The sequence below is a fragment of the Scyliorhinus canicula genome, chromosome 15 (assembly GCF_902713615.1).
Source record: "Scyliorhinus canicula chromosome 15, sScyCan1.1, whole genome shotgun sequence".
Classification (NCBI taxonomy): Eukaryota; Metazoa; Chordata; class Chondrichthyes; order Carcharhiniformes; family Scyliorhinidae; genus Scyliorhinus; species Scyliorhinus canicula.
Window position 1 is genome coordinate 21,779,854 of NC_052160.1, and position 24,166 is coordinate 21,804,019.

At 44.7% G+C, this 24,166-nt stretch overlaps 1 protein-coding gene across 2 annotated transcripts in view; it reads left to right on the plus strand.

Moving 5' to 3' along the window:
* LOC119978794 (platelet-derived growth factor subunit A-like) overlaps positions 1-23,691 on the plus strand; it is a 42,134-nt gene extending 18,443 nt beyond the window's left edge. Inside the window, exons 4-7 of one of the 2 annotated variants that reach the window (XM_038820669.1) lie at positions 327-514; positions 18,722-18,845; positions 20,703-20,832; positions 22,506-23,691. In XM_038820669.1, the coding sequence (XP_038676597.1) occupies positions 327-514; positions 18,722-18,845; positions 20,703-20,812 (422 nt within the window). In that variant the 3' untranslated portion in view covers positions 20,813-20,832; positions 22,506-23,691. The remainder of the gene's footprint in view (positions 1-326; positions 515-18,721; positions 18,846-20,702; positions 20,833-22,505) is intronic. The other variant, XM_038820670.1, reaches the window with a different exon arrangement.
* The last annotated feature ends 475 nt before the right edge of the window (positions 23,692-24,166 follow it).

Here is a 24,166-nt window from a genome sequence, read left to right on the forward strand (position 1 = left end):
TGACTACCTAGCTAACTGGAGAGAGATGATTGTTCGCACTCATGAACCTATACTTTCAACAAGCTCGTCTGCAGGCAGAAGGGTGAAAGAAAAAGCAGAAAAAATACATTGATATCAAGGATAAAAGTTTCTTGTTAAGTTTTTCCAACTATGTACTGCCACGCTAAATTCCCTCCTTTGTGTGCCTGATGGTAAAATAAGTTTATTGAAAGTTGAATACTTTCCCTGTTTTTAAAAATGTTTTGCAAGTTCAAAGGAAATTAATTGTCTCTTAAAAAGAAATGATTTGAACCAGCACTCAAAGTTACTTTGTTGAAATTTTTCAGAAGAAGCTGTTCCTGCAGTGTGTAAAACAAGGACAGTCATTTATGAAATACCTCGCAGTCAGATAGATCCCACCTCTGCCAACTTCCTGATATGGCCAGCTTGTGTGGAGGTCAGACGCTGCACGGGCTGCTGCAACACTGGCAGTGTCACATGCCAACCTTCCCGGATACATCATCGAAGTGTCAAGGTGAGGAAAAAACATTGAACAGACTGGGTTGCAATTGAATTCCACGCATCCATAATCTCATCCTCGTCTTGGTGTGGTAGGGGTGGGGGGAAGTGGAGTGGGGAATTTGGAAGCACTACATGTTGGCACAGACTGTGTGAAAAATAACTTGACTTCATCTTGTCTATCGTTTAATAAGCCTTAAAGTGATTTTAATTGGTCCTTTTAGGGTCTGGAGAATACATTTTTGAAAAAAAATAAACAAAGATACGGTCTGTCTGCTTTTGGCACAAAGTGAAATAAATGGAAAATAGCTCATTTATATCCTACAGTAGTTAGCTGTTTTGGGGGTGGGTGGAAAAACTTTCAATTTGATCAGTAACTTTGTATATTTTAATAGAGTTAACTTCACTTCAAGCCATTATTGACAAAATTGTACTAACGTAAAAGGAAACAACTTCAGATTTTGTGATGTTTTAGCCAAAATTAATGGATCGCAAAGCTGTTACATTAATGTGGACTGCTTACAATGTTGAAACTCCATTATGTTTTATTCTTTTTAATGTGAAGTATCAAAAATACTAAAGATCAGCCAGAGAACACAAAGCCCATTGTGGGTATTTCAAATAGACCCCACTGTTCTAATGGAAATGACAGGACGTGGAGTGTATTTATTTGTTTTTTGAACGATACATTACCATATGGCCTTTGATGTAATTAATTGTGTTCAGATTTGAATAGGAGCATTTTGTTTTTTGAAAATGTATCTTTCAATGAATGCTGGTGTTTGTCAAAACTGGGTGATTACTCTGTTAGTGCAAAGAGGAGGTAGTTTCCATGGCACATGACTCATGAACAGATGCATATGTGGGCAATTCTTGGAATGTAAGCTTAGTTCTCCTTCAGTGACCATATTGTAACAGTTGATTACTTGCAACAGGATAAAAGTGTCCGTTTCGGCATTGGAATTAATAAAAGACTCAATTTATCGACTTTGGAGCTAATGACTTAGGCCGGATTAGAATCATTCAGATAAGATGCCAGAGAATTTGTAACAGCAGCAACAAGCACATTTTGATGCTAAGACTTTTTTTGTCAAGTTGCGACTTTTATATGGGCAATAGCTTTTAGTCACTGAATGAAATAAGAAATATTTTTTGTTTGGTTATCTGTATAAACTAAGTAATCTCAGGCAGCACATATTGCTTCGCTATGTTCAGAAAAGGAAACAAAAAAATTACTTGTCAATCATATGTTAAGTATAACTTCAAGACTTTGTCAGGCTTGCTTTATCTGGCTGTCAAAATAGCTTTAGCTCTAAGCTATTTATACATTTTATGGCATGCTAAGTAAGAAAACACAAATACATTTTGTTAAATACAAGTTAAAATTATTTTAATAAGTACACAGATCTTTCAATGGGTAATTGCATTGCTCCTTGTAGACTAGATTAAGAAGGCCCTCTGGTCTCTAATGGGTTAATTGTTCAAAGATGGCATTCCAGTAAAGATGTTATATTGGCATTAACAGCGTTGGGCTAATGAAGGAAATAACCCAGCAAGGGCGGGATTCTCTGACCCGAATCCCTGGGGGTGGCGTGAATTACACCCCGTCTCCGGCTGCTGTATTCTCCGGTTTTCGGGTGGGGGCGGGGATCGCAGCACACCGGTCGGGGGCCGTTGACAGCGGCCCCTCCCGGCAATTCTCCGGGCCCTAATGGGCCAAGTGGCCGTCCGTTTCACGGCGGACTTGGTGCGGTCCTCCGGAGGGGGGGCGTCTGACCCGGGGGGGGGGGCACGGTGGCCTGGCCCGCGATCAGGGCCCAAAGGTCTGCGATCCCCCCCCCCCCTGCACATGCGCCAGAATATGCCGGCCGGTCTGCGCATGCTCGTAACCACGCCGGCGGTTCGGCGCCGGCTGGGGCGGATCCAACCCCTCCGGCGCCAGCCTAGCCCCCGGAAGTGCGGAGAATTCCGCTACTTCCGGTCAGCCCGACGCCGGAGTGGTTCACGCCGTTTTTTTACGCCCGTGTCGGGCAACTGGGAAAATTCCACCTCAGGTATATTTTTATACTGCTGTTTGTTTGTTCCAACTCAATACATGAAGAATGACCACTTGGGTGAGGCACAGGAAAGAGATTGATGCGCTTGGAACTTCATCCCATTATTAGTTGATACTTTAGGGGAAGGTGGGGGGAGGGGATGCAGAGCCTACAGAGAATTGGATTTGTGGATTTATGTTGATGTAACATGGTTCACTAGTATGCACGTTGTCTGAGAAACTCTTCCCAGAACATGGAGTAACTATGTGGCAGGTTTGTGGGATTCTCCCCATAGCATGCTTGGGAAGATAGGCAGTTAAGAAGATTCTATGTTACAATGAGAGTTTTTGTTTTTAGCCGGTTACGTATGTGCATATGATTAGATTCTTTAGCCTCTTGCTACAAGGGTCTAATCATATACATCTGTGTACATGATTAGAGCCTTTCTACGTAAAGACCTCAAAGCTATACCTATTCATTGACTAATAATTTGGACCAATGACTTGACTCCAGTTGTTAATTATAGTCTCCGTGGCAGGAACAGGTGTTTCAAGGGACACATTTCAAGAATGTTATTGTTTTGCTATGGTTTGGCTTGTAAAATGAACTATCTGAAGTTCTATATAAATCTTCTTCCCCAAAACTCCTTTGCCTAAAGGAAGTACAAGCACCTTTTCAGTTTCAGCCTGAGCAGTCGGCATTTCTTGACTTAACAGGATATTTGTACTCAGGATTGTAGTCAGGGGCGGCATGGTGGCACAGTGGTTAGCATTGTTGCCTCACAGCACCAAGGACCAGGGTTCAATTCTGGCCTTGGGTCACTGTCTGTGTGGTGTTTGTGTGTACTCCCCATGTCTGATGGGTTTCCTCTGGGTGCTCTGGTTTCCTCCCACAGTCCAAAGATGTGAGGGTTAGGTGGATTGGCCATGCTAAATTGCCCCTTAGTGTCTAGGGATGTGCAGATTAGGTTATGGGGATAGGGCAGGTGGACATAAGTGGGGTCCCTCTTTTGAAGGGTTGGTCCAGACCCGATGGGTTGAATGGCCTCCTCTGTACTGTAGCGATTCTACCATGAAGGATTCTATGATTTCAGCTGAGAAATCTGAGGCAACAGATCCCACGTAATTTAAAAAATAATATTTAGTAAAAAAGAGAAAATTATAGGGCAGGATCCTCCATCTTGATGCGCTCGTTTTCTGGTGGGGCATGCCCCTGCCGGCAACGGGATTCGCCGTCCCAGCAGCCGGCCAATGGAGTTTTCCATTGTGGGCACCCCTATGTCATCGCGAAATCCGCAGGTTTGAGTGAGCTGCTGCTGAAATGGAGGATCCCGCCGACGGAGAATCCAGCCCATAGTTTCAGCCATTGTGATCAATTATCAGTCTACACAGAAATAACAAGAAGTGAAACTTCATCCTTTGATGCGGATCTCTATCAGATGGCATTGTCAATTGGATCTCAATCCCTTATGTGTAGGAGTGCAAATGCAGAGTTAAGCGTCTCTTGTTAAACCAGGATTGCGTGAGACTATGGGGGATCTGTTCCAAATTCGCCCCCAGACAAGATTTCTTTGCAAACCCATTTGTACTCTCGACAACGACAGGGGTCAATGTAATTAGGTAATTGATGTTGATTTTGACAGGCTGAAAGCTAAGGGCCATAGCACAGAACACCAGTATGGTTGAAAATACTAAAAGGGAAAGCTAGGTCAATTGAGATGTTGTAGTTGGGTAACACCAAGATTTTGAATGCCTGAAGATTGGTGGAGGGAGAAAAGACCAATGAAGATGAGTATTTTGGCCTTTCAAACGTTTAGAGGATAAATAAGTTAATGTATAAAAAACATCTGATAGTGAAAGTATATTATGGTAGTGTATTTATAGCTCAGAAGGAACAAGTGAAGAACATTTAGGGGAACAATAGCCATAGTATATAAATAATGTAATTGTACCTTGTTTTGCCAGCTCAATTCCTCTCCGAGAAAACTTGAGTATTTTTGTACCTTCTATTATTATTGAAACAGTTGGGCTAATTCTCAGTTTAGCCTCAGTTTGATACTGAAACTTTGTAGATTGTAAAGAAACTTGAAGCCAAATTCCAGAATAATTAAAATTGAGATTTGCCAAGCCCACACATTTATCAGTGCACATGCACATACCAAACCTTAAACGCACACAGATAGCACTAGTAGAATGGAGATACTGGTGGACAAGTCTGTTCTTCCATTTGGCCAACTCCAGCAACAGCAGTTTAGGAGCTGAGAGGCAAAAGAAAGGGAGGAATTCATTAAAAAAAACCAAACTAATGCAACAGCTAAAACCTAAAAGACCTCACAGTTAAACCACAGACAATTGCCGAAACCATTAACAGCTTAAAGACTGTTCTACTGCTCAAGGCTATTTCAGAAGTAAATCGATGCGCCTGTGGAGGATGCAAAGTGCTGAATACCTTCTGGGTTTTTTTGAACTAAAGATTACAGCATCAGATGCAAATCTTTTGATTTACGCAACCGCACTCGCAGTCCAATTTCTAAGCTTCTGGGATTCATCAGTTTAATAGTTATTGTACCGCTGAGGAGTGGGGGCCTGATGGCAGCTATAGATGTGTGTGTGTTCCCATATCACCCCCACTGTGAGCCACAGGAAATGCTTATTTTTCACATTGTTATCAACAAAGTGGGACAAGAATTTATTATATTAACTAAGTATCAAGGTAAAAACATATGCACCGAAATGAAGACTCTTCCATGTTATGTATTAAGGATGTTGTAAGTACATGGCTTTACTAGATGTGAACATGGGCTGGAAATATGCCTGAAATGTTACAGCTCTTGATTCTCCAATCCCCAGTTAAAGCTAGTGAGGCACATGGCAGCAGCAGAGTGTTACACAATATTACCTGTAATAAACACTATTGGGTGATATTGGTAACAAATACATTTGCAAGTGCAAATGGAATTCTTCCACCACCATTTCACCCAAAATGGGTTACTACTTTGTCAGCATATCAGAGAAAGGAGTTTTAATATGATGAACACTGGATGGCTCAACTGTAACCAGTGTCATGTCACTTGGCTTTCTGGCTAATAAACATGTTGGTATATTTAATGCAGTAGACGCACCACTCAATGGGTAAGATTCTCGAACCTCCCCACGGTATGTGTCTCGCTAGCGGAAGGTGGCCCGCCATTGGCCGGCAGCGGGATCTTCTGGTCCTATTGCTGCCAATATGATTTCCCATTAAATCCAGCCCACACTGCCAAGAAACTCCATGGCTGGGGTGAGCCATCGGCGGGACCTTCCGTGAACAGCTGGAAAATCTCGCCCAGTGTCTTATTCAGGTCACAGGGAGGTGTCTAATCAAGTTATACTAATACTCATCACAAATGGCTCTAAAAGCAAATTATGGCACAGGAAGAATTGAGTTCATGAGAAGACCATTTTGTGCCTAACTTCACAGAGTAAGCAGTGAATCAGTACAGTAAACACTTTTGTCTTTTATAATAATATGTGTTCAACATCTTGCCACGCATTGTTTCAGTAAAACTGATCTGCAGTTATTGGGCACGATTGAATGGGCGGCTGAAAGGCAGCACGCCGCGACTGATAGAGGCCGGAAGATATCGCTCCCTCGTGAGATGTTGCAATGTGAATCCTGCCCATTGTGGGGGGAAATCACTTTTTGGCAAATCAGCATATTAGAGCAAGACAGCTAGTCAAACTCAAGTGCGCAGTTTCCTGAGGCAACCGAGGGGTTCGGATCTATATCCTTCACTTTGGAGAGCTCAGACAAGCACCATTCAGTACTGGTCTCCACAAACGGGGACCATATGGAACTGCACTTGTGGGGGACTCCCAGAAGATCGGAGGCTCCCTGGTACTTGCTCTCTGGGCAGGGTGGCACTCTGGAACTCAATGCTGGTGCCATCTGAGTTCCAGCCTGGCACTAGCAGCTGTCAGGAGCACTGCCAGGCTACCAGGTTGGTGGTGCCAAGCTGGCATTTTTTGCACTGCGGCGATCAGGCCGGGAGGTGCCCTGCACAGGTGGGGGATGGGTCAAGGACCCGCTCAAGTGAGTTGGGGCTTTGGGAGGGGATGTGTCGAGGGCTGCGTCGGGGGCTCCAGAGATTGCGACGCCATTTAAAATGGCATCCAATGCTTCGCTACACTGAGGAGTTGCAGCGAGTGGAGTTCCTCAGTGTAGAAAACAGGGCTACGTGTGGCCTTGGCTGCAGATTCCCTGCTGAGGCCCCACATCTAACTGGCGGCGCATTTAATAGCGGGGTGTTTCTCGGAGCTGCGAGAGCAGGGAAACGTGTGGCTAAACGTGTTTGCTATGTGACTTTGTTCCCATTTGGTGAAATTGTGTCCATTGAGTTAATGGTCAGCCCTGCCCCACTTGGCAACCAGGCCTAAATCCACAGCAAGTGCAACTAAGATAATTGGAATCTGGCCTTTTAGCGGACAATGGAAAATGATAGGACTAATCAATTCCTCAATTTTATTATATGGTGGTGGGCCGAGATTTGTCATAGGAAATTTGCTCAAACGCCACAGGGCAGTTGTAAATAACACTGGAAAAATCACAGGATCTGGTTGAAAGGACAGATATGGTATTTATAAACATTCCGGGTGCAATATTGCACCTGAAAGACAGTGCGCTTGGCGCAAACATGGTCGGGAAATGCCGGGAGACCCCTCTCTCTTGATCTCACAAGATGTTTCGACGTGAATCCCACCCCCCTTTTGGCAAAACTGCATGTTCGAGTGAGACAGCTAGTCTCACTCTAACATGCAGTTCCTTAGATAACCGACCCATTGTCATCTATCTCCTTGAGATAAGAGAGACCTTGGGAGAGCGCTGTTCAGCACTGGTCACCACAAACAGGGACAAATTAAATGGCACTCATGGGGTTCCCAGGGGACCAATGGCCCCCAGGTTCTTGCCTTCTGGGCGGGGTGGTACTCTGGCACTGTTGTTGCTAGCCTGGCACCTGGCAGTGCTAGCCTGGCACCCTGGCAGTGCCACTTGGTTGTCAGCTTGGCACTGCCAAGGTGCCCGGGTGGCACTGCAAGCTGGCATGGGCACTGCCACGGTGCCAGGCCTGCATTGCCAAGGTGTCAAGATGGCATTGCTTTAGTGTCAGGGATTGGGCCTGGCGGTGCCTTGTGCACGTGAGGTGGCGGGGCCTGAGAATCCCCTTATTGGTGAGTTGGGCTTTGGGGGTGATCATGTTGGGGGTCTAGTGATTGGGGCACCGTGTAAAAATGGTGTCCTGATCACTCCCTACACTAATCAGTTCTGGCAAGCAGGGTCCCTCAGTGCAGGAAACAGGACTAAGTGGAGCCTCGGCCGCGCGGTCACTGCTGAGGCCCTCTATCTATCCGGGGTTGTGTGAGATAGCATTGTGTTTCTCGGCACTGTGAGTGCCAGGAAACACGGGGCTAAACACGCTCATTATGGGACTCTGTTCCCATTTGGTTAGATTGTCCCCTACAACTAAAGGGAGGGTGAGTATTATTCCTTCTCCCTTTGTTACAGCTGCCCAGATTAGTTGGGCTACACACCAATTGATCTGCTGGTTCAAAGCTTCAATAGGCACCTACCTGCTCACAACTTCAGTGGTTAAAACCAATACGGATCCCACTTGAGACTTCCACGCAAACACGGGAGAATGTGCAAACTGCACACGGACAGCTCTTTATTATTTTCTTTTATTTTTTACTTTGCCGTTATTATTTTTGATCCATGGAAATGGACATATCTTTAAGTCGAGCAACAGAATTAAGAAGTTACAGGAGAGAACAATCTGCTAGCCTCCGCTGGTTTGAACAGGAGCTTCAGACTTTTAAAAAAAATTCATTTACGGGATGTGGGTGTCACTGGTTAGGCCAGCATCTACTGTCATAGAATCATAGAATATACTGTGCAGAAGGAGGCCATTCAGCCCCTCTAGTCTGCAGCGGGACATGGAAAGAGCACCCCAATTAAGTCCACACCTCCACCCTATCCCCGTAAACTAGTAACCCCACCTAACCTAAGGGCAATTTTAGCAGGGCCAATCCACCTAACCTGTACATCTTTGGACTGTGGGAGGAAACCGGAGCACCCGGAGGAAATTCACGCAGACATGGGGAGAATGTGCAGACCCTGCCCAGTCAGTGACCCAAGCCGGGAATCGAAACTGGGACCCTGAAGCAACTGTGCTAACCACTATGCTACCGTGCTGTCCACCCCGAGTTGCCCGTCAGAAGGTGGTGGTGAGTTTTTTCTTGAACCGCTGCAGTCACTGAGGTGCAGATACACCCACAGTGCAGTTAGAGAGGCAGTCCCAGGATTTTGACCCAGCGATAATGAAAGACTGGCGATATATTTCCAAATCGGGTGGTGAGAGACTTGGAGGGGAACCTCCAGGTGGTGGGGCTCCCAGGTATGGGATCAATGAAGGTATGCCCTTGTCCTTCTAGATGGTAACAGTTGTGGGTTTTCTTTTTGGACGTTGCTGCCTAAGGAACTGTGGCGAGTTCCTGCAGTGCATCTTGTTGATGGCACACTCGGGCTGCCACTGTTCATCGGTGGTGGAGGGATTGCATGTTTGTGGAAGAGGTAGAAATCAAGCAGACCCCTTTGTCTAGGATGGTGTTGAGTGTCAATGATGGAGCTGCACTCATCCAGGCAAGCGGAGAGTGTTCCATTACACTCCTAACTTGTGCCTTGTAAATGGTGGACAGGCTTTGGGGGATCAGGTGGTGAGTTACTCACTGTAAGATTCCTACCCTTTGACTTGCCCTGGTAGTCACAGTATTAATGTGGCTAGTCCAGTTCAATTTTTGATCAATGGTAAGCCCCCATCAGCATTGAAATAGAAATAGAGAAATACAGCACAGAACAGGCCCTTCGGCCCATGATGTTGTGCCGAACTTTTGTCCTAGGTTAATCATAGAATTTTGGAAACTAAGGGCAATTTATCATGGCCAATCCACCCAACCTGCACATCTTTGGACTGTGGGAGGAAACCGGAGCACCCGGAGGAAACCCACGCACACACGGAGAGGATGTGCAGACTCCACACAGTGACCCAAGTCGAAATCGAACTTGGGACCCTGGAGCTGTGAAGCAATTGTGCTATCCACAATGCTACTGTGCTGCCCTTAAGAAGAAATTAATCTACACTCCATTATTCTACCGTAATCCATGTACCTATCCAATAGCGCTTGAAGGTCCCTAACGTTTCCGACTCAACTACTACCACAGGCAGTGCATTCCATGCCCCCACTACTCTCTGGGTAAAGAACCTACCTCTGACATCCCCCTATATCTTCCACCATTTACCTTAAATTTATGTCCCCTTGTAATGGTTTGTTCCACCCGGGGAAAAAGTCTCTGACTGTCTACTCTATCTATTCCCCTGATCATCTTATAAACCTCTATCAAGTCGCCCCTCATCCTTCTCTGTTCTAATGAGAAAAGGCCTAGCACCCTCAACCTTTTCTCGTAAGACCTACTCTCCATTCCAGGCAACATCCTGGTAAATCTCCTTTGCACCTTTTCCAAAGCTTCCACATCCTTCCTTGAATGCCAAGGGGCGGTGGTTAAATCCTCTCTTGCAGGAAATGGTCATTGCCTGCCACATGTGTGGTGCGAATGTAACTTGCCACTTGTCAACCCAATCCTGGATATTTGCCAGGTATTGCTGCATTTGGACATGGACTGCTTCATTATCTGAGGAATCGTGAATGGTGCTGAACATTGTACGGTTATCCACAAACCTCCCCACTTCTGAATTTATGATGGAAGGGAGGTCATTGATGAAGCAGCTGAAGATGGTTGGGCTGGGACACTACCCTGAGGAACTCCTCCAGCGATACCCTGGAGCTGAGATTAGCATAGGGCTAAATCGCTGGCTTTGAAAGCAGACCAAGCAGGCCAGCAGCACGGTTTGATTCCCGTAACAGCCTCCCCGAACAGGCGCCGGAATGTGGTGACTAGGGGCTTGGCTAGGGGTGCGGCAAGTTCTGGAACTCAATTCTTTAGTTCAATTGCAGGAATGTTGTCGGGGCCCATAGCCTTTGCAGTATCCAATACCTTCAGCTGTTTCTTGATATCACGTGGAGTGAATCGTATTGACTGAAGACTGAAGATGTTGTCGACCTCCGAAGGAGACTGTGATGGATCATCCAGTTGGCACTCATGGCTTAAGATTGTTGCAAATGCCTCAACCTTGTCTTTTGCACAGTTGTGCTGGGCTTCTCCATCATTGAGGATGAGGGGATGATACAGTGGCGCAGTGGTTTGCACTGCTGCTTCATGGCATCGAGGACCCAGGTTTGATCCTGGCCCGGGTCACTGTCCGTGTGGAGTTTGCACATTCTCCCGGGTCTGCGTGGGTCTCACCGCCACAACACAAAGATGTGCAGAGTAGGTGAACTGGCCACACTAAATTGTCCCTTAATTTTTAAAAATGAATTGGGTACTCTAAATTTATGTTTTAAAAATCATTGAGGATGAGGATATTTGTGGAGCTTCCTCTTCCAATGAGTTGTTTAATTGTCCACCACCATTCAAGGGTGGATGTGGCAGGACTACAGAGCTTAGATCTGATGTGATGATTGTGGAATTGTTTGGCTTTGTCTTACTTATTGCTTATGCTGTTTGGCACACAAGTAGTCCTGTGTTGTAGCTTCACCAGGTTGACACTTCATTTTTCGATATGCCAGATGTTGCTCCTGGCATCCTCTCCTGCATTCTTCATTGATCCAGGGTTGATCCTCTGGCTTGGCAATAATGGTAGAGTAGGGGATATGCCGGGCCATGAGGTTGCAGATTGTGGTTGAATACAATTCTGCTGCTGCTGATGGCCCACAGCACCTCATGGATGCCGAATCTTGAGTTGCTAGATCTGTTCGAAGTCTATCCCATTTAGCACAGTGGTAGTGCCACACAACATACTTTTAGAACATAAGAACATAAGAGCATAAGAACTAGGAGCAGGAGTAGGCCATCTGGCCCCTCGAGCCTGCTCCGCCATTCAATTAGATCATGGCTGATCTGCACCATCTGCAGCTGCAGTCCCAGTCTAGCAGCTATTTCCTTTAGGACCTGGCCAGCTCGGTCTGTGATGCTACTACTGAGCCACTCTTGGCGATGGACATTGAAGTCCCCCACCCCAGTATCTTCTGTGCCCTCGCCACCCTCAGTGCTTCCTTCAAGTGGTGGTCAACATGGAGGAGAACTGATTCAGCAGCTGATGGTGGATAGCACGGGGTAATCGATGGAAGTTTCCTTGGCCATGTTTAACCGGAAGCCATGAGACTTCACAGGATCCAGAGTTGAAGTTGAGGACTCCCAGGATAAAACTCTCCCGACTATATACCACTTTGCCACCATCTCTACTGGGTCTGCCTTGCTGGTGGGGTAGGACATACCAGGAATGGTGATAGTGGTGTCTGGGCCATTTTCTGTAAGATATGATTCTGTGAGTTTGACTATGTCAGGCTGTTGCTTGACTTGTCTGCTCTCCCAATCCTGGCACATGCCCCAGATGTTAGTAAGGAGGACTTTACAGGGTTGACAGAACTGGTTTTGCTGTTGTCATTTCTGGTGCCTGGGTCGATGCTGGGTTGCCCATTCTGTTTCATTCCCTTTTCGTGATTTTGTAGCAGTTTTTAAAAAAAATTTTAGATTACCCAATTATTTTTTCCAATTAAGGGGCAATTTAGCGTGGCCAATCCACCTAACCTACACATCTTTTGGGTTGTGGGGGCGAAACCCACGCAGACACGGGGAGAATGTGCAAACTCCACACGGACAGTGACCCAGGGCCAGGATTCGAACCCGGGTCCTCAGCGCCGTAGGCAGCAATGCTAACCACTGTGCCACCGTGCTGCCCCATGATTTTGTAGCAGTTGAATACAACTGAGTGGTTTGCTGGGTCATTTCAGAGGGCATTTAAGAGTTAACCACATTGCTGTGGGTCTGGAGTCCCATGTAGGCCAGACCAGGTATGGATGGCAGATTTCCTTCCCTAAAGAACATTAGTGAACCAAATGGGTTTTTAAGACAATCAACAATGTTTTCATGGTCATCATTTAATTCAGGATATTTTATTGTGTTTAAAATCCACCACTTGGCATCATGGGATTTGAATCCGGGTCCCCAGATAATTATCCTGGGTCTCTGGATAACTAGTCCAGTGATAATTCCACTACGCCATCGCCTCCACCTGTCGGCACCAGAGAGAGAGATGGGGTGGGACTTGGTTTGATTGATTAGCTGGTGATCAATGAATTGGCCCAAAAGGTGGTACCCTGCCTGGTAACAGGCGGTGATTGGATCCTATCCCAATGGAATGATTTTCAGAGTCCCAAGGAGTTTCAGTTTGCCTCCTGAAAGCAGAGGGAGAAGTTCTCTCTCTCTGTATTCTCTCCAGAAAGGCTGTATTCCTGAGGCTGCAGAGAACCCGAGTGTGAGTGAATTAACCTACAGGAAAACCATTACAGGGCGTGTGTATTTTTCTAAGAATTATTGGTTAATTCACTGTTGTTGTGATTCCGGTTAAGTGGGGCTGGAATTGGCCATGTACTAGCCCACGGTGCTTTTCAAAAATATATACTTTTATTCATGCTTTTAATATTTTAACATTTTAAATATGCAACATAACTAAATGCAAAACACAAACCCCACCCCCCAATAACCTAGAACAAAACCCCACTTTGCCCCATCCCCTTAACAGCTGATGGTAATCATTTCTTTAAAATGTAATACAAACAAACCCCATCTCTTGTGGAACCCCATACTCGCCCACCTCAAAACAAATTTGACCTTCTCCAAATACAGGAACCCCAACAGAGCCCCCAGCCGTACCAAGGCACAGGGCGGAGAAGCTGACCTCCACCCCAACAGGACTCACCTGCCAGCAATCAGCAAGGTGGAGGCTAAAACATCTGCTCCCGCTTCCGTCTGCAGCCCTGGCAAGCCCGACACCCCAAATATGGCCCCCAGGGAACTGGGCTCCAAATCCACGTGCAAGATTGCTGACACGGTGCTGAAGAACGACCTCTAAAATGGCCCCAACTTCAGGCAGGACCAGAATATAGGTACATGATTGGCCGGACCCCTCGCACACGGTTCACAAATGTCAAACAGCCGACTCATCCGCGCCTTCATCAGGATCGCTCTTTGTACCACTTTTAGTTGTATCAACCCAACCTCACAAACAAGGTTGAGGCATTCACCCCCTCCGCAGCACCTCACACCACAACCTCTCCTCCAGCGCCTCCCCAGCATCTCCTCCACTTGGCTTTACACTCTCCCGAGACGTCATATTCTCCTCCAAAATCCTCCCGTAAATTGCCGATATGAACCCCCCCCTCCAGCCCATCACTGACAACCCCCTCTCCAACAGCAAGGAGAGTGTTGCCATCAGGAGAGCTGGGGAAACTTTATTTGTGAAATCCTGCATATGCCTAAAAACCTCCTCCTACGGGATCCCAAACATCTCTCCCAACTCCTCCAAACACGCAAACCGCCCAATTAGAAATAAGTCCTTTACTTCCATCACCCCTCGCTCCTCCCATGATTTTCTCGGATCGACTTCAACATCAACCCCACCCCTAACCTAAAGGGCTGCCAAAATGGCCTCATCATCTTCAACGTGGCCACCACCACCACACACCTCGAATATTTCCTTGGGACAATTGCTAGTGGCGTCGTTGCCAGTGCCTGCAACCCTGATCCTTGACAAGAGCCTACCTCCATCTTTACCCACAAAGCTTCCGACACCCTGCTCCTTTCCCGCACCTTTTCCGCTTTCGTCGGCCAATAACAATATGACAGGTTTGGAAGGGCCTGGCCCCCTAACAGCCGTCCCCTCTGAAGCATCACCCTCCGAATCCTCGCTACCTTACCTGCCCTCACAAACAACAAGATCAACCGTTACACCCCCATAAAAACTGTTTTCAGCAAAAAGACCGTCAGGCACTGAAATAGAAATAAAAACCACGGCAAAATATTCACCTTGATCGCCTGGGGAAGGCTGCACAGCCTCACGAGGTCTGCCTTGGCCCGACCCACCAAACTTGTGAAATTCAACTTACGGAGCCAGGCCTAGTCCCGAGCCCCCTGAACTCCCAAGTACATAAAGGAGGTAGTTGCCTTCCGAAACGGCAACCCCGGAGAAGACACATATTTTCCACATTCAGCTTATAACCTGAAAAGGCCCCAAATCTCCTAGGCAGTCCCATTATATCCCCCACTGAAGAGCCCTGGCTGGAGATATACAACAGATCATCAGCCCCTGTGCTCCACCGCCCTGTGCTCCACCGCACTCCCACTATCCCCTTCCATTTATCTGAGCACCTTGGTGCTATGGCCAAGTGGTCTATCACCATCGCAAACAGGCATCCCTGCCTCGTTCCCTTATTAAACAGGAAAATACCCCAAACTGAACTCATTCGTGCGCACACTCTCCTTCGGTTCGCTATACAGCAATTTAACTCACACCACAAACTTAGGCCCAATCCCAAACCTCTCTGATACCGCAAACAAATAACTCCACTCCACACAAATCAAACACCACCAACACCTCCGACTCCCTGCCTTCTGCTGAGGAAGCACCACATTTAATAGATGGCTCACGTTTGACGACAACTGCCTGCCCTTTACGAACCAATCCCACGGTGTTGCAACAAGACTTTTACAAATAAAGATGTTTAATTTTGAACTTGGAAGCAACTAAATGTTTACAAATGTAGCATTGATTCTCTGAATTAATTATAAATAGGAGAAGGGATCAAGTAGAAGTGGGAGAAAGAATTGGGGATGGAGATGGGGTGGGGAATTTGAGGTGAAATAATGCACCGCATCAACAGAGAATATACAGTGCAGAAGGAGGCCTTTCGGCCCATTAAGTCTTCACCGACCCACTTTAAGCCCTTCCTTCCACCCTATCCCCGTACCCCAATAACCACCCTATCCCCGTAACCCAACAATCCCTCCTAACCTTTTTTGGACACTAAGGGGCAATTTAGCGTGTCCAATCCACACATCTTTGGACTATGGGAGGAAACTGGAGCACCCGGAGGAAACCCACGCAGACACGGGGAGAATGTGCAGACTCCGCACAGATTGTGACCCAGCGGGGAATCTAACCTTGGACCCTGGCGTTGTGAAGCCACAGCGGTAACTACTGTACTGCCCAATGCCAGCTCGTCTTGTGTGAGGATGAGCCATTTAAGGTGGTGCATAGGGCCCATATGACTCGGACCCGAAGGAGGGGGAATCGAAGATGTGTGCAAGAAGTGTGGGAAGTTGGTGAACCATCTCCATATGTTTTGGTGGTGTACAAAGCTAGATAGATTTTGGGAGGCGGTGTTTGAAAGTCTGTTGGTAATTATGGAGGTCAATATAGTGCCAGACCCTACGGTGGCGATCCTTGGAGTTTTGGAGGTGCTGGGGCTGCAGGAGGGCAAGATGGCCGATGTCGTAGCCTTTGCCTCTCTGTTTGCCCGGCGACGGATACTTTTGAACTGGAGGTTGGCAGCGCCGCTGGGAGTCATGGCATGATGGGAGTGTTTTTGTGAGTTCCTCAGATTGGAGAAGATAAAGTTTGCCTTCAGGGGTTTAGAGGAGGGGTTGTACATGTTGTAAAGGCTCTTTCTGTCCATGTTTGAGGAGCTGTTTGTTGCGGGAGGTAAAAAGGGGCAAAATTGGACAAACTGTATGTACCGTGTTTATTTTTGCAATATGCTGATGTGCTGGGCTGAGTTTGGAATTAAATATATATTTTTAAAGACAGGAATGGGACCATCACATATTGGAGGTAGAATTAATACAGCGTCAGGGACTGGGTGTGATTCCCGGCTTGGGTCACTATGCGGAGTCTGCACATTCTCTCCATTTCTGGGTGGGTTTCCTCTGGGTGCTCCAGTTTCCTCCCACCAGTCCCAAAAGACTCACTTGCTGGGTGAATTGGGCATTCTGAATTCTCCCTCTGTGTACCCGAACAGGTGCCGGAGTGTGGCGACTAGGGGCTTTTCACAGTAACTTCATTGCAGTGTTAGTGTAAGCCTACTTGTGACACTAATTTTTTTTTAAAATTTAGAGTACCTAATTATTTTTTTTCCAATTAAGGGGCAATCTAGTGTGGCCAATCCACCTCACCTGCACATATTTTGGCTTGTGGGGGTGAAACCCACGCAGACACGGGGGGGGGAACGTGCAAACTTTTCACGGACAGTGACCCTGGGCCGAGATTCGAACCCGGGTCCTCAGCGTCGTAGGCAGCAATGCTAACCACTGCGCCACCGTGCTGCCCTTACTTGTGATGCTAATAAAGACTATTCCGGGGCATAGCAGCTATCTAGGGAGAGGTCGACATTCACCTTGCTAGTTTTTTGTTTCTTTGTTCTATTCATGCTCTTGTCTTCTCTGGTGCTATTAGTGCCGAACAGGCATACTGTACTGCTGCAGCTGACTACTACAATAGAAATGATTTGCCTTTGAAGTTTTCCTTTTCATGCTGACTGAATCGATTTTAACCACAATTTTGTTATGCTAAGAACATTACGTTGTCACCTTTTTTGTCGTCCAGGTAGTCGACTCTCCAGCAGGACATTCCTGAGGCAGTAGTTTAAATATTTCAATGCTCTGTGAATGCTCCTGTTGTTGATAAACGGAATTTGTCTCTGTTCCTTGCTGAAAGATCCAGCCGTAATCCTGGAGGGCACAAAGATAGAACAATGACCACAGTGGGCTAATCCCCATAAACAGCCTCTCAACTGCTTTAAAGTGAATTCTGCAGCTCTGTATATTTTTAGGTTTTATTTATATATTTTGGGAACAAATTTACAAAGCTATGCTGCCAGGTTGTCGGCAACACAAGTTGAAAATCCAAGGATGTGCTACTCAGTGATTTTCCCACTGCTAAAATTAAAATTTCCCTTTAATATATTTATGTTTTTTGATATAGACGTCTGCATTAAAGCAAAACACCAGTCATTAATTTTCCAAAATATGCCTGGAATAGATTTGCCCAAAGAGCTAATTGAAAAGGAAAGCTGTATGGGGAATAGTGAAAAAAAAGTTTTAAATTATTCTGTAGATGTGCGCAGTCGTGCCTATTGCCTATCCCATAATAATTGTTTGTATAACTGAGTGACTGATGTGACTATTTCTCGGAACATTACAGTCTAACAATTGAAATCAAATTTCTCAGCGTTAAGTGGTGAGTTTATGCCTTCTAATTTATGATCAGAATCACAATAATATCAACAACTTGGACTTATTTAACTCCTTTAACATAGTTAAATGCCCCAAGGTGCTGGAGAAAAGGGAAGTAGGCGATGTGTGCAGTGCTGATGTCCTGAAACCAGGTTATCAACTTAGCAATGTTTTGTTCACTAATATTTGCTATGTACCTCTACTGTGCATTTGATCTGCAGTTAGTTTTGTCAGAGGGAACAGTTGGTATTCACAGATTTGGAAATGTCACTTTGGGTCTGCTGAAATATATACCGTTTCATTAGCTCTAATACATTACTGAATGATACCAGCAGAAGGATTCAAATGGATCTTATTTTACAATCTGCAGCATCACTGAAAACATGTTTTTAAAAACTCTATTGGGATTGAGTGTTGGCCCAGAGAGGAGGTTAAATTGAATAATATTCAAAAATTTACATTTGTTTCATAGTTGCTGCTGTGTTTTTTACATTTCCAACTGATGTGAGCCAAAACTGGACTTGTACATCCGACTATAGGGGTTAATCTGCTTATGTTACACACTGGTTAGTGCGATTGTGTAAAGTTGCTTCAGGTACTATTTTAAAACAGTTGTCAAATAGAAGACTGTATTCAAACAGTGCACACAATCTCGGGCACTGATGGTATTGAATTGGGCTCTCCTCACTAGTGACAAGATTTTGTTTTTGCTTAATTTTATCCCAAATCCCTTAATCTGTTTTTGTATTTGTTTCCCCATTGGATACCCGTGGAAACTCTGCAGTTTTGTTTTTAAACATATGGTGCATTACATACAGTGTCAATTTAGAATAAATTGTTACTTTGGAAATGTTAGATTCATAACAGAGAATGGTTTAAATTTGTCTTAATTCCCAGTGATCTGAAATAATTTTTCTCATTAACAGCTACAGGATAAGACTGCTAACTTACTTTCTGTTGAATTGCAGGTGGCAAAAGTGGAGTATATAAGGCGCAAGCCAAGATTAAAGGAGGTTATAGTGAGGTTAGAGGAGCACCAGGAGTGTATGTGCACATTACTACAGTCTCATTCAGAATACAGAGAACATGAAGGTATTTGACCACATCTAAAGTGTTTCACTTTATCTGTGTTTAGTATTATTATGAAAGTGCTTTGAACATTTTGCTACTTTAAAGGTGCTATAAATAGAAGCTGTTATTAAAATATTTAGTATTATTAAACAATTCCGTTTGTGTTTAAAATGCACCTGGCAATATTAAAAGATAATTTTCACTTCCTTCCATAGACACAGGTGCTATATATTTATATATATATAGATAGATAGATAGAATATATATGTATGTACTACTTAGTTATAAAGAGCAGCTGTGCAATTTCTAAATTGTAAACCAGATGGCTTGATTTTTAAATGTCCACATATAAATTTTCCCTCCTTTGATAATCTAAGTGAAAAATTTGAGAGTAAAATCTTGGCATTGAAGCGATATCACTAGCAAGCATTAACATGCTTGTTTACAAGTCCTCTGTCCACTGTTTTATTGAAGGGTAAAGTAAATGGAGTTAATGTCTTGGTTGAAATACTTTTTGTACGAACATGTCGATGTTTGAAGCATTAAGTTCCTTATCGCCACAAAAGCTTATGCAGGAGCAGGAGTGAGCCCTTCCACCAGTTGAGACCTTTTGTTAACCATGTCTCCAACTCTTTAATCCCAGTTTCCTGGTTCGTCTCCATTTACTTTAATCCCCCTATTCCCCCGTGATGCCACTTTGATGATTTTCTGGGTCGGTATATTTCACATTCTCCCAAATCTAACGTTTTTTGGTCTACACCTGCTTTTTAACCAGCTTAGTTCAAGGGTTAAATACTACCGATGATTCAACGGGTTGATTTGACTTAACAAATTGAATAATCCAATACATTTATTTGAACAATGTAAATAAGACAGGAAAATGATAAAACTGTTTAAAAGTTGAACTTTTAAAATTTGAGTGAAGGAATTCTGATAGCAGAATTTTACTCTTCCCCCGTGGGGGTGGGGGTTGAGAGCGTAAAATTGAATGGATGGAATTCCCCCTGGGAACCCTCCCATCCAAATACAGATGAAATTTCACGCTTGGGCAGACAAGGCCTGGGGTGGAAATCCTGCCCTTTCACCTATTAAGGTCCTTAAGTGGCCACTTAATGGCCACTTAAGGGCCTTATCCTGCCCAGCCTCAATTTTTTGGCTGGGGGTGTGGATAGGGTGGGAAAGTGACAATATAACCTCTCTCCAGAGTGGTTCTCACTCTGAAGGCCCCCTCAGAGTTGCCCCACCCCCCCCAGACATTGGAATTCCGGGACCCCCTGCCCCAAGATACCCCCACCCCCCCAACTCCCCTTGGCGTCCCTTACCCTCCCGCCCTTGGGATCCCCAGGACTAAACTTTGCAATGGCCCCAGGACTTATTTCCAGGCAGAGCACTACAGTAATGCTTCTGGTCGCTGCAGTGCTGTCCCTGGCCGGTTTGAAGATCAGTCGAAAACCTGATTGGCCGACAGTTCTCAAGGGTGGGACGTTCTTCCAAGGGCAGACAGGAGTCCTGCTCACTGCTACTCAATGCTCTAGTCAGCGTTAAATGGCAGTGGGACCCTGAGAGTTGGCGGTTCCACGTGATTCACCGACTCACGCAATCACTTGCCTTCCTTAAAACTTTATCCCATGTAACTGTATATTCCCGTGTTCTGAAGTCTCTTATTGGAGGGAAGGATCATTTCGAAAAGACTTGAGCCTTTTGCCTACCCCTTGATCAGTTTGAGACTTAACAAAAAGGTGATAACCCTGCACATTAGTAGTGAGTGAAGTGTGATAGAGCTGCTGATTTAGTAAGATTGTGATCCACTTTTGGCTAAAAACAGCTCCAATACCTGTTGATATTTGTATAAATTCCAACACAAGTACATTTTCTTAGGGCCCTTCGTCAGCCCAAAGCGCTTTAAAGGAAGAAATAGTGAAAACATTAAAAAACGGAAGCGTAAAAAGTTAATACTGGCACCTGACAAGGATGTGTATCCAACATAAAAGCTCTGGGATGCAATCAGGTAGGACTTGCTGTGCTGGGTAACTGCTATCAGCCAGCATACATCATCAGAGAAAATTAATGATCAGAAGCTATGATTTAACACAATCACATTCCAGATCTTATCACGTCTCACCCTGAGATTGGGTAGAAATTATTTTTTGATGGGCGTAACTGATTCTGCCCTTGGGGAGTTACTATTCCTGAAGCTGATCACTGCTGGATGCTTCACACCTTCACTGCTTATTTTATCCTTCGCTGATTTGAAGGGCATGCAGCTGCACAGTCTTAGCCTGGCTCCCTCTTCCTGCATTACTGCTTGATTTCTTGTTTAAAACTCAATGGCTTGGCCTGTGTGAATTGATTTTGTCTGAGATCATCATTCCAATGGCTGTTTGCAGTATTAAGAATATTGGCTGTTCTTACGTGCATTTTGTGCTTATGGTTAGATCAGACCAAATGTTTTGCCTCGGTAAGTAGGCTTTCTCTTTCTCCCAACCCCAACTCTAATCTTATCCAACATCTAAATACAAAAAGATGTGCTGCCAGGCCAACCTATTTGATGGGCATTGGCAGGCAATTTTCTATCTGCTCCCATTGCCTGGTGATGCAGATTCTAGACAGCAGTCTGTTCAGGGATGAGAACTTGTGCTCTTTTTCCTCGTTCTCTGGCCCAGAAGCATTGAAGAAAACTGTAATGCCAAGCTACCCTGGCTAAACTCAGAGAAGTAGAGAGAGGTTCAGATCTGCAGAATTGGGACTGCTGCTGAGCAATCCATATGCGGAAGCGATGACAGGATTGAGTGGAATGTTTAGTTGCTGAGGTGCGGATTACCAAACACCATTTAGTGCTGAGCCGCATAATTGGCTGCTCTCTGCAAATGTTTGGGTTTTAAAATAAATCTTGTATCTGTGCAGTGTGGTGCTGCAGTTTCCCTACCTGCATCGTTGAATATTGTCCCCTTAACCAATTACTTTCCAGAAAGTAAACTCTAGACTTGGTATTAACCTACACCTCACAGAATTCCTCCCCGACCCCCCCTGAAGCTACTCCAGCTCTGTGCAGCATGAGTCGGTTTTTAACAGGGGTGTAACCTCCCGTCAGTGCCCCTCAGAGGTGGAGTAAAGAAACTGTGTCCTGACCACTCTGCAGGGGCTTCTGCTGGACGGTACATAGTCAGACATTGAGTGGAGACAGAATTGGAACAGCTGAAGATTGACCCCTTCGGTGAGTTGCTGGTGGCAGTGGTAATCACCCCTTTGTGATAGGAATGGGGAGGGAATTAAGTGGTCGGGTAAGAAATCCCTCTGACTCACAGTTACTCATAATTGACATTTTAATCTTACTGTCTCTGTGCAATCCTTCAACATTTATGTAAGTTTGATTGCAGACGAAAGAAGTTTACTAATTTATATTATTTTTTGAACAAGTGGTTGAAGCACGCAACATGATCTATGTTAACTCATTGTCATGTCTGCAATCACAGAATTCCTTTACTACAAAGTCTACATATGTGAGCTTGAATGAGTGACTTGCCAAAAAACATCAGCACAGACTTTGACATTAGGATGGCACTTTGCTTGTAGTAAATCACAATGCACGCTAACAGCGCTATAAGAGGTTTGGTTGCTTGTTACTGAATGGAAATGAAGCGTTGGATTTGTCATTCATTTTTAATATTTCCTCTCTTGCAGATGTGAGGTGAAAATAAGCTACATGAGGACTTACAATGGGGGGCATGGACGTACATCTCTTTTGTTACAATCCAAAAGCCTATATGCCAAAGGTGCTTTTATTTGACTGTTATTTCCCTTTGCCCTCAATCGAACTGTTTTCCCAGCAAATTGAAAATAAAACTGTCTTAACTCCGAGGCAATAAAGCGGAACATTGTGGAATGGAACTGCTCAGTGAATTGATGGGAGGCGTCTTGGTCTTTTTATATATATATGATATATATATATATACACACATGGAGGAAAAAAAAGGCATTCGAAAGAGTGGGAAGAATGCCTGAAATGCTGCTGAAGGGACATAGTTTCAAGTGAATGGAGAATATATAATGAAGAACTTTTAAATGGTGCTGTTTATTAATACACCGTGTCTCTCTAAAGCCTCAAAGGGACTTACACAAATGAGAGGCACGGACTATCCGAGAAGCCCCCGCCGGTACTTCCTTTTCTGGAGCTTATCCACAAGGCTGTGGAGCAAACTTGCACAGTGTTCTTGTTTTTATGAACTACGCAGTTTCTTCAGGGGTGGGGTGGGGAGCCTTGAAGACGGATGTTAAGAGTTTATTATCGCACCGTTGGGTGTATATTAAGCTTGCTTCTACTGTACTCTTTTTAATGTTTTATTATTCCGTGGACTACTTGTATATTTTATTTCATTTAGGAGACTGCAGGTACAACTTTGCAGCATCTTGTTGATTTATTTTACTGGAAGAATATGATCTTTAACCAAGCTGTTCAGAAAATTGCATCGGTGCAAAAAAAGATTCCCCAAAAAGTCTTTTTGGTTCATATATGTTTCTTTCTTTCCCTCTCCTCCTTTCTAATTTAAAGCATTTCAAGTAAAATTATTTTGCATTAATAAATGATACAAAAAGCCGGAAAATAACAGTTACTTCTGGTCCTGTACAGTCTGAAAATGTTACTTTTGTTTTTTTTGCCTGTCAGTAATACCACATTTTATGATTTTCATCTTTTAAAAGAAAAGTATTTTCTAACTTTTATTTCACATGCGTGACTGTGTGAAATGGTCAAGAATATCTATTGCGATGAACGCTATAAAAATATGGACATCAAGCTCTACAAGTAAACTGATTTTAAAAAAAATATGTGGTCACAACAATAATTAAACTCCTGAATATATTCAAGAAAGTGTTGTCTATGAAGTAGTGATGTGATTTACAAAAAAGAAGAATATGTTGGTCGTTTATTAATGGGAGCTTCCATGATGCTGTCTGTGAATTTGGGTTGTTCTCTGCAATTTATCCCTGCATGCACACCTTCTGATAATTGAATAGGTAACTGCACTGGCTGGAAGAGCCATACAGAGCTGGCTAGCTCCAACTTCAAACCCCGCCCATACCCAGTCTGCTAATTTAGTAATAATAAGGCTGTGATAGTTTTCCTCTTTTGGGTTTTTGCGTGGAGAATTGACCTGACTGCCCGCTTGGACTACTGCTTTGCTCCCACTATGGAAATTGCATGTTTGTGCCACAGAAGAAGGCCAGGGATGAACTTGGCTTTGCTGTTTCCCCACCTTTAAATTGAAAATCCGTATTCCCTGCCATGATTGACACATAAGGAATGTGGGTATGGTAGTGTAGATTATGACCGGAATTCTCTGGTC